Source organism: Cornus florida, unplaced genomic scaffold (assembly GCF_030987335.1).
Source record: "Cornus florida cultivar Cherokee Brave unplaced genomic scaffold, ASM3098733v1 CherokeeBrave_3.0.0_Hap2_Chr09, whole genome shotgun sequence".
NCBI lineage: Eukaryota > Viridiplantae > Streptophyta > Magnoliopsida > Cornales > Cornaceae > Cornus > Cornus florida.
Window position 1 is genome coordinate 78,787,695 of NW_026775579.1, and position 11,744 is coordinate 78,799,438.

The 11,744-nt window shown below is 32.9% G+C and overlaps 1 protein-coding gene across 1 annotated transcript; it reads right to left on the reverse strand.

Annotated features, from left to right (window-relative positions):
- Positions 1-336: 336 nt before the first annotated feature.
- Positions 337-2,493, reverse strand: LOC132273366 (amino acid permease 3-like). Its single transcript, XM_059774327.1, has 6 exons — positions 2,367-2,493; positions 2,025-2,258; positions 1,639-1,732; positions 1,333-1,547; positions 1,103-1,242; positions 337-990 (listed from the first exon to the last, which is right to left on the reverse strand). Exons 1-6 carry the CDS (start codon positions 2,491-2,493, stop codon positions 337-339), a joined length of 1,464 nt encoding a protein of 487 aa, XP_059630310.1.
- Between the last annotated feature and the right edge of the window lie 9,251 nt (positions 2,494-11,744).

Below are 11,744 nucleotides of genomic sequence, written 5' to 3' on the forward strand. Positions count from 1 at the left end.
CTCTTGGGTTCTAGAGTGCAATAATTTTATTTGACCATTCACACAAATTATATCAAGAGTTTATTTTGAGGAGCCCAAAATAAATAAATAAATAAAAATAATAATATTAATAATAACATTTTTTTTTAGTAAACATACTAATCTAAATTATAGTTGCCCAATTATATTTCCAAGAAAGTAAGAACCAACACAAAACTACTACAAATAAACAACATTAACATCCCCTTTAGGCTTATTAGATCATGAATAACAATTAAAATGCTTCTGATGTCCATTTCTTCCTCAGAACTAAAATGCTGCCGATGTAATTGCAAAAAAGAGTGAGGATCTATTGAATCAATAACTGGTCTTGAAGGGCTTGTAAACCTTGAGGTCTTCAAAAAGACCAGCAAAGGAACCAACGGCAGCAGCAATGGAAACAATGAGGCAAACAACACTTAAGATTTGGAGGGAAAGCCATCTAGTGCTCCACTTAGGTATCTTCTTATGCACTATGTACATCTCCACCGGGAAATAAACCGTGAGAGGCCAAAACCCGAAAGCGCCAAGAATTCCAACTACGTCGTTAAAGAATGGCATGAGCATTGATATGACAGTGGAGATGATCACAAAGATGGTTCGCCATACCAACCGGAAGAGATTGAGCTTGAAGGGCTTGAACCCCGGAATTGGGACATCGATTTCTTTGTTGATGAATTTACTTTGAGGAAATACTTCTGATGCTGTTCTTTCAATGAAGGCGAAAAGGGGTTGAGTGTAAACTTGGTATGCCCCAATAAGGTGTATCACTACAGAAGCATTGGCTATGTCGAGAAGCCAATAGGGGTTTCGGAAGCCAAAATCGGTGAGGAGGTTTCCCGGGGCATGGTCTCCGAATGCTGCATAACCCATGCAGCCACAGAGCAGGTAGAAGATGGTTGTTACCGTGACACTTACCAAAGAGGCCTTTTTCATTGTTTTGGCCTCTGATGGTGGTGATTTGATTGTGTCCTGTTTACATGTACAAACCATATAAGCAACTAAACAAGTCAAAATTGGTTTAAGAAGTACATTACTAGGAAATGAAACAATGTTGTATTTGATGTTCAACATAGGAATGTACCTGAATTTCAATAAGGATTAGAGAGTAAGAATAAGCAAATGCTATGTTGCCAAGAGCTTGGAAGCTCCTCCAGACTTTTTGGGGTCGAGTCACTGTGCCAATGCTTACTCCACTTAGGCTTCCCTTGAATTTCCCATTCTCTGAAAATGCTAAGGTCAAATTTCTATACATACATATTATATACACAGTTACACACGACAAACCAGAACCAGAAGCTATTTTTTTTTTACCTGCTAGTTTGGCTATTCCAAGTGAGAGGCCTATTGCGGAGTAAGTACAGGACATGATTGCAGCAACTATTGAAAGCCACCATATCTGAGCGAAGTCTGGAATTTGAGAGACAAATATCTCTATGATGCCAAAAATGATCATATATGGATTGCTTGATATTTTGCAAGGATCTTTCCCGCCACTTTTTTGGAAGCAGTTGGATCGTCTAATTGCCCTGTTTGATTAAAAAACATTAGACCAAAAACCCTAAACACCAATTCAAAAAAAAAAAAAACCTGTTCTTGAATTCAAAATTTCATACTCACATCATGCTTATACAAGCTGTGATAGTGTACCCAATGGCCGCCCCAGAAAGGTTCAGGTACTGAATTACACCACAAAACTTGAACTTAACACCACCTTAATTTTTTTTTAACAAACACATAGCTTAGGTTAGTTTTTGAACTTTTGAAAAGAACACAAATTTGTCCCAAATATTGGAATCAGAATCATCTATCTCCTACGTTTTTTTATCGACAATGCAATACTTTTAAATTATTAATGCAATTACTTTAAATCTAAAATACGTATACAACATTGTTGGTGTATTGCATAACCGATTTAACAGTGATGAGACAATGAAATATGGCGAGACAGAGAGGATTGGGATCCCAAATTTTGAGAGAGAGGGGGAGGAGTGTGAGAAACTTACCAAGGTTGGATTGAACCGCCTCCATGTAAGTATAATTTCTCTCGCCGGCCACCGGATCGCCTGAACGGTAACACGAGGTCAACAGAACAGAGGTGTAGTAAGTGACAAAGGAGAACATCAACATCACAACTGGACCAGCAATCCATCCAAGCTGAGCGATAGCCCAAGACAGGGACAGAACTCCAGACCCAATCACAGCTGTTATTATGTGAGCACTTGCCGTCCAAAACGTCCCTAACCCGAATACAAACCCATAACAAAACAGATTTAGTTGCCGGTGAAAAATAACAGCATGCTACAACAGAGAATCGACATGCCTATAATAGTGAAGCAGGGATTTACCAGTTCGTTTGGGACGGCCATCTTCGTCCAAACATTTGGAGTCGCTCTGTAGAGGAAAGTTGACGGAGATATCAAAACTTTGGTGGTGTGGATAGTTATGGTTATTCTCAGTACTGTTTTCATCCATCTTTCTATGAGAATGAGAATAAATCAACAATTGCTAGTGAAGGGGGTGGCTTGAAGATGTGTGTGATATTTTCTCATTACTGTGAGAGAGTTGGGAAGAGATTTTAAATACATTTAACTGTTACATGAAAAGATTTCTTCTATATGAATTATGAATACATTTTCTCTCTGGAGTCCCACAATGTTCACCAATCTATTATCCTCTTTTTCGTCGTTCCACTCACTGCGAGTAAGGTTTTCATCAACGCTAATGAACGGACATTGAATGAATTTTTTTATTGATAAATATTCTCTTGATCCACATTTAAGTGAGATTGACAGAAACGTGAAGGGTGACAATACAATTTAGCCATTATATAGTACTTGACGGTGGACAAGCTAATTAATCAAAAATTCGCACCAAAAACAATAGCCAGTGATTTGAGCACCAACTATAACTTTTATTGATAAAACTATACGCAATTATAGTACTTCACAAGGCAATGAAACAAAAAATCTCACCAAAATTTACTTATTTTCTATATATACTCTCACCATTCTATAATAGAAGTCCATATTTAAAAATTAGAGTTTTTAAGGGAACATGCAATTAATGCATTGTCCCCTCATCAAATTACTAAATTGTCTTTTTTAATTTAAATATATATAGTTATAAAGTTTAAATTTTTTTAAAAACATAAAAAATAATGATGAAAATTTAATAAAAAGATGCTTTGACTTTTCAAAGAGGACAATTAATTTTGGACATGTAAAAAGAAAAAAATGAACTACAATATGGGACGGATGGAGTATATTTTTATATATATGTACATATATTTTTGAAATGTGTTAAAATGCCCAAAATTTCTCCATCCCTTATATATTATATATGTTTTGCTTAACTTTTTTTTTTAAAAAAAAAATTATTTCATTATATTCTATGCATGTCATATAATTTATATGAATAAGTATTTAGTATACAATATAGCCGGCTTTTTTTTTACTTTTTTTTTTTTTTTTTTTGACTTACCCATATATGATTTGAAACTCTGACCTTTAATTGAAATATGCCACAACATAAAGTGACTAAAAGACAGCTTTTGGAAACTTCGAGAGGGAAAGAAAAAGGAAATAAAAGACAGCTTTTGGAAACCTAGTTTGACTTTTTTTTTTTTTTTTTTGGCCTAATATGCCCCCAATCAAATTCATGTCCCCGCCCTAATTGGACTTATTGATTATTCAAAATAATTTTGTGCAAATTTATTAAATTGTCAAATTCGCTTACTAAAATTAAATCATTTTAAGTGTCTAAATTAAGTGAATGGGTTAAAAATAAGTAAAAAGTGGATAGACATTCAATTCAAAGATCAATAGTGAGTACTGGTCTTAATCTGTTACAAAAAGAGAAAAAAACAATTGTAAAGCTTTAAATAAAAAAATTAATGTAAAAATATATATATTTTTGGTTTTTTAAAGATCATAATAGTAATAATACAATTGGAAGTGTAGCTGTTATAATACTATATATATTAATATTTTTTTATTTCTATCTCTCTCTATTCTTGTCTATCTCTCTTCCCTTTTTATTGCTTCTTCCTTGTTTTTTCTGTCTACTCTTATTCTCTCTTCCTTTTTTCTGGATGTGATAACTCTCAAAGTAAGTTGTATAGTGATTTTTTTTCAAAAATAAAAAATAAATAAAAGGAAAAAAAATTGTAACGATCAAAAAATTAATAAACTTAATATAAAAACATTTTTTTTTTTTTTGTTATTCAACAATTCAAATAAATTGACAATTTGTATCTAAAAATATTTGAATAATTGGATTGGGTGTGTGTTAATTAGCCCATTTAATATTTAATGATTTTATGATTCATAAAAAATGAGTTGATAATGGGTTGTTGACTCATTATTGAATCGCCTATTTATGATCAACTCAAACCACACCCAAACTCACCAATTGCTCTCCTAATTTTAAGACATTATTTATGTTTTAAAAATCTGTTGAAATATAGATAAATCTCTTGAAAATTTGAAATACGATTTAAGCAAGCTAAAAATCTTTACAGCACATAATGCAGATGATCTGAACTTGTGAAAGGGTCCATTCTCATATAAAAAAAGCATGGATCACGAGAGTGTTTTACCCCTGGGTTACCTGATCTCTGGTTCAGTAGTTTTAAGTACGTATTGTCAAAACCCAATTGGCCAGTAAAAAAAAGTTAAGGTTTGGGATAAGGCCATGCATATGAAAGTTTGTCTATTTTTAAACAATCACACCACCTTGTAAAATTTACCATCCAAACAGAACCTTAAAACATATAAAAAGTTCATTTTACCCTTCACCATTTTACTAATATTAATTATAAAATAGGGTTAAGTGCAAAAAAACTCCCCTAAACTATTGTCATTTTGCAAATAACTCTCATGAACTAAAAACGTCCTCCTGAACTATTGATTTGTTGCAATTAAGGTCAAATCTATCACAAAAGACTATTTTACCATTTCTCATTAAAATTTTCATTTCTTACTAAATTATTTTTATTATCTTTTCTCTTATGTAAATATTAATTATACTATTTACCTTAATTTTATTATAGTACCAATTTATCATAAAAATGAAAAATAAAATAAAAAATAAATATATAAGATTTGTAATTACTAGTTTCTAAATTGAACGTATTATTAAAACTCTATTATTTCTAATAAAACTTATTATAACCAATTTAAACATTTTTATCATAAAAAAAATATCTTATTTTTCGTACAATATATTGATGAAAAATTAATGAAATACTTTTAAAAAAAAATGCATTCTTTTCATGTAATATATTCATTAAAAATGTAAAAATTAATTAATTTTTTTAAAAAATTTCTACTAAATATTTTTATTTAAATTGTTAATTTCAAAATTTGAAAGTTAAGTTATACAAATTTAATGGAGAATACGTCATCTGTAATACCTCTAATTTTAAAAATGATAGTCTCGGTATTTATTTAATTGTTTTAATTGCATTTTAATTATTTATTTGATTATGTGGCTATTTGTTTGCGTGTTTTAATTGAATTAATTGTTTTAATGTAATTTGTTTTTGATATTCTCGAGTATTCGGGCGTGAGCCTACCAACCCGCATTCGAAAATCTAGGGGTATCATAGTTAGTATCAAGCACTCCAGGTTTAAGTGTCCTTAGGAGTGTCTTTCGTTATATGACTTTCGTGTTACGTCTATTAAAACTTAGAGCCCATATTAGGATTCGTTATACTTTATTTACGGTTCGTTAGGAGGAGCTGATGTCAATTATATTCTGTAGTCACAGAATGGTTAGCACTAGGAAGAGGATGGGGTCCAAGGCAGAAGCGATAAAGACCTAAAGAAGTAAAGGCGTACATTATCGATTTCGTTGGCAGAATTAGGAATCGAATGTTTAGTTATGGTTGGCGCTACTTTAAAGTATAAGCCAATGAAGAATTTAAGTGTGTGTTTTAGGTCACGCATATTGAGACCAACATGACTTCAATTTTTCTCATAAGGGAGAAAAGCGAGGAAGATGAGGAGCCCAAAAAGGATCCTAATGAAGAAGATTTCAGAATATCCAAGGAAGAGGGTACTAAATTTTGAAGATGAGAGATCGTGCGAGGGTGATCTTATTTGCTGTTAGAATAACAAATGATATTAGTAGAATTGGTGTGGATCAATCTACTTATAGTTAACTTTTTTTATCATCTCTAAGAGAAATATGTAAGGAGTACTCTTCAGGAGTTTGGGAATCAGATGGAGTTCTTATCAAAACGAAATGTATGATTTTATATCACACTCAGAAGAGCATTGAAATTATGTTGTGTCGTTCTATTTGCTTTATAAAGCCACGGTAGACAGTTTACATTCCTTGTATAAGGAGGATGAGGGTTAAGCCCTTGGTATTTGCTTAGGCAAATATATGTTACTTTTAAGCTATGTTTTAAAGATTATGTTTCAAGGTTGGATGATTACCTAAGAAACTATAAAAGAAAGTTATGTGAAACAATCTTGTAAAGTTGGTTTTAGAGGAGATTTTCTTTAAAAAGAAGGATATCTTAAGTAGGAGTATATTTTGTGGTACTGTGTTTATCTTACGTATTTATTTTTGTTAACTTTTCTAGATTATGGTATGTGGTTTAGTTAGGGACACAAGCATATGATCAGCCAACTACTGTTGTGAGCATGTGGTTATAGGATTTGGTAGATATACATAATTCTAGCCAATCCATTGGACTTTGACATGCGTCATTAAGGTATGTTATGTGGGATGGAATAGTTAAACCATCACTACAAGTCAAATAATTTTATACGATTAGTTTGATATAGTTAATGGTAGGTCTGGATATGTATCTAATTATAATGCCATGATAATGATAGTTGTTAATGTTTCAGTATATGTGATACCCCTCGGATCCGAGACTCGGGTTGATCAGGCCCAAGCCCAAACTCGAGGGAAATATCAAATAATTAATATTTAAATGAACACGGAATACAAAAATGGAATAAAGAATAAATAAATAAATAAGAGCTGAAAGAATCTCTAAAATATAATCCTTTAAAAATAAATACTTAAAAATCCATTAATCCAAAACCTCAAATAATTAAACAACTCGGGAATCCATCTCTAGTGGACCCCTAATAAAAATCCAAACCGATATGTAAATAACTGAAAGAACATCCAAAACTAAACCACGGAAAGAAGTCCTACATCATCGGAAGAGTGAGTGATAGTCTCTGCTCAGCACAATCAAGCCTATGACTGGAACTGTCGAACACCTGAAAAATAGAAGTGGGTCAGGCCCACAAACAAGTTCTATCCTACTACAATCCGAACAGAGACTCAATACGTATGTACATCTTAAACAACTCAACAATAGCTATGTAGTCCGTACATATATATATCCACACTACTGGATTCTCACTGGACTATGAAGAGGGTCTCAACCTGAACAGAAGGCAACATGCAAAACGCACCTGAGTGGGCATGATTACCTAAGCCTAAACAGGGTATACCTCAACCAACATAACCAGCTACGCATCCTACTACATATACGCTCCCTAACCGTCGATCCTGAGACTCAAGCTCATATCACGGTACCATAACTATATACTTAAAGTCCTATCATATCCATCCAAAAGCAATCCAGTTAGTCATTCAGCTTGTGCAGCTTCTTTGACTTAACATAGATGGCAAGTAGTCCAGTTAGTCATTCAGCTTGTGCAGCTTTTTTGACTTAAATATAAGTAGGATTTGTTTTATAATCCATTCCCTTATTCCGTATAGGTAGGATTTAGTATTTTGAAACTAATCCGTCCCTAGTATGCCACTGTCCCATACCGGTGCATACAATCCATCCATCCAACAATTGATAATACAGTCCATGCATGTAAATATCAACTAATCCATAAATCCAACAATTGAGAATAAAATTATTAAATTTAAACATCAATTGTTCCATAATGAGCATACCAAAGTTATGTATTTTGATATGCTGATTTTACACTGCACAACCAAAAATCCAACAATTGACAATACACTGTATATGTAAATATCAATTTATCCCCAGAATCTGTACAATTGAGAGAACATAAATAAATGTCTATATCAATTAATTCCATAGCAAGCATAATAAACATTGGCCAATTATCATGCTCATATTACCAGTCCAACCACTGATGCGATAAATGCTTAAATTTAAACATCAATTATTCCTTAACAAGTATAGTAAAAATATATAGATTTTAACATACTTATTTTATACCACTAATACATGATTAGAATTTGATAATTATTCACAGGAAATTGCTAGAACAACATAAACAATTTAAACTACTTGCATCCACTAACAGTTTGCATAACTTGCTAAGAACTGTTTATTGTTCAACCTATAAACCCTAAGTGGTTTATTATTCATTCACACACCCTCTGGAGCTTTAATACAACCTCAAAACTCATCTAGGTTCCCATGTACAATCCTTGAATGCTCCAGAAAGATCAAAAACCAAACCCAAAAGCAAAAATATGCCAAAAATGCAGCAAAAGGGGGTGGAGCCGCCTCCCCCACATGGGGAGCTGCCTCCCCCTTGAGTGGAGCCGGCTCCACACCATGTGGAGCCACCTCTACTCACCTTGGAGCCGGCTCCACCCTTAGGGCCTGTTTGTTATGTGTTTTACTTTGGTGTTTTTGTTGCAGGGCTTCATTTTAGGCCCAAAAACATGTTTGGTGACACTTATTTTGTTTTAAACAGTACAAAAATATTGTTTTAAACAGTGCTGAATTTGGGTCCAAAAGTGAAACACCAAAATGGTGTTTTTGGTTATTTCAGTACTGTAGCCCAATAAAAAACACTGTAACGGATGAAGTAAGTTGGTCCAATACTGTAGCGGATGAAGTAGCCTTAAAACGGATTTGCAACATTTTGGCCCGATGTTTTCTCTCTCCTCTGAAACCCTAGAAAAGCGATTTGGAAGGCGATTTGGGAGGCGACAAAAAGGAATCGCGATAAACTGTGAGTACTGTCTTCTATTTCCCTTTCTTTGTTGTTTCCTTTGATGTTGTTTCCAAATCTGCAAGCACGAAGTCCAAATCTGTAAAGAAAATCTATACGTATACTCTCATATAGTCACAAAGACGAATTTCTTTCGACTCTCTCTCTCTTTCTCTCTCTGGTATAAAAATTGTCGAGGGTTTGTGCTTTTGGGCGCCATGGAAGGCTCTTCTGCTCCGCCGTCGATTTTAAACCAACCGGATGGCGGAGCCTCCATATTTCTCGCCGATCTTCCCTCTCGCGGCCTGTTCTCCTCCGCTGTCCTCTCTTCAAATCCGGTGATTTCTTTCACAACAACCTGTATGTCGAATTCTACACCACACACACAAACAAAAAATGAGACTCCACGGCATGCTGCACAGTTGTAGTATAGAAAATTGGCTTGGGAGCTTGGGAGTGACATGGTTACAGAGTTTCCAATTAGATTAGGCGATACGCATATATAAAATGACTAGGTTCAAGGTTATACAAATCTATAAAAGGATAAGAAAAATATGAATAATTAAGTGGATGCATAACATGTAAGTATGCTACAATATTAAATGATAAATATTCCATACAATCGAAAATATACTGTTATTGATATGGATTTTTAATTAAAAGTTTATCTAGAAGCAAAAGTTTCTCAAAACTCTCCAAATCATTTTCTTGTAAAGTTTGTGGCATATTTAATCAAGAATTGACCACTTTTAAGTAAAATATGCATAAGTTCAGAAGAATATCTGCATCTTTTACTCTTATTGAATTTAGGATTTCTAGAATAAGAAAACACAATTATTAGTGAAATTTTGTGACTAAGAGTGCTTCCCTTCTCCTCTCACGTATGTGTATATATATACAATTGCTATTACAATGAAATGACCATATTTCCCTTTAGTAAAATACCTAATATTGTAGCATTTATCACCAATTTCTCCTTTCTCTTCTTGTTTTTTATTTTTTATATTTTCATTCAGTATTCTTTATTAAATGCGTGAACTTCTCGTAGGACTTTCCAGCACTTATGCCATATTAACTATATGTACGTTTCCTAGGAACTAAGTAAAACCTAAAATCATAAGCTCTTTCTGGCAAATGTATAAAAGGGGAATAAATATATTCTAATAGTATAAACATTCATGAATCAGTAGTTGTCATAAAGTAACTTTAATACCATCAATAGTTTTTTCTAGTTTAATATTATTATTTTTTTTTGTTATTAATTATAGTGTTGTTATTAATATGTTAGATGGATATGAATGTTAAGAATGTGGAACAATGCGGTGATTCTCTCACAATTGAAGAAGTGGTTGAAGTTACGAACGATGGAAAATTGTTATGGGATGAGTCACTCATTGAAAAATTCGTGAATATTATGGTGGAAGAAGTTAAAGCTAATAATCGTAGTGGCACAACATTTAGTAAAAGTGGTTGGAGTAATTTAGTTAAACAAATGAATGTTCAAACGGGGAGAAAATTTGGTTTAACCCAACTTCGGAATAAGTTTAATGGTTTGAGGAAAATTTATACTGAGTTTAAGAAATTATTATCGGAGACTGGCGTGGGATATAACCATGAGACGGGCATGGTTATAGTTGAGGAAGAGAGATGGGACAGGTTGTGCAAGGTTAGTAATTTAATTATTAGTCCTAAATAAATAATAAAATCTTGTATATTATTGGTTATGTGGTTAATATTATAACAAAATTTGTAGGTTGTTACGAATGCAAATAAGTATAAAAAGTATGGATGTAAGCATTTTGACAAGATGTCGACTATATTTGGGGACACATATGCAAAAGGGATGCACGCCCACCCATCCACTACAGCACCACCCACAATCATTTTGCCCACTCCCAATAATGACGATGATGAGGAAGAGGGTTGTGAGGTCAGTCCCCCATCTTTACGTAAAGGTAAGAAAGCCAAAAGAGATGCTTTATCTCCTAGTATAGCTGCACTCTTGTCAAACATGAATGAGAATTCTGAGAGGAGAACTGAGAGAATGGAAGCTGCAATAGAGAAAGCAGCTAAAGCATCTTCTACTTCTACTCGTGTATCTTCATATGAGAAAGGAGATGATGAAGCTCTCTCTCCCTCAAAAAATGATAGAGATTATGAAATGTTTGATGCCTCCATGCTCCTTTTACAAAAAATACCTGGAATTGAGATGGCCCAATTCGCTAAGGTATCGAAGTTATTACATGATTCTGAGAAGTGACAGAAATTTTTTCTTTCAGCACCTGAGGATGTAAGAATTGGTTGGGCATTGAATGTTTGAGTTTTTCTTTATGGATGATTGTGTTTTGTGTCATCGTTTAACTTATTACTATCTCACATTTGGATGACTGTAATAACTTAAATACTTTTATTATCTCACATTTGGATGACTGTAATAACTTAAATATTTTTACTATCTCATATCTGGATGACTATAATAACTTAAATACTTTTATTATCTCACATTTGGATTACTGTAATAACTTAAATATTTTTATTATCTCACATCTGGATTGTTGTAATAACTTAAATACTTTTATTATCTCACATTTGGATGGCTATAATAACTTAAATAATTTTATTTCTTGGATGCCTGTTAGTACTCAAATACTTTAATACCATTATTTAAATGTTTATTTTATTATTTAAATATTTTGTTTATTATTTAATTGATTTGCTTATTAACTTAAATGTTTTGCTTGTATTAAATCTTTAAATAGGGTA

Bases quoted from the DNA above. Each gene is read 5' to 3' on its own strand.
- LOC132273366 (XM_059774327.1), bottom strand. From the start codon at position 2,493: ATGGATGAAAACAGTACTGAGAATAACCATAACTATCCACACCACCAA. The intron at 2,259-2,366 runs GTAAATCCCTGC...TATTCGGGTTAG, and splicing joins TGGCCGTCCCAAACGAACTG to GGACGTTTTGGACGGCAAGT. The intron at 1,733-2,024 runs GTAAGTTTCTCA...AAAAAAATTAAG, and splicing joins GGCGGTTCAATCCAACCTTG to GTGGTGTTAAGTTCAAGTTT.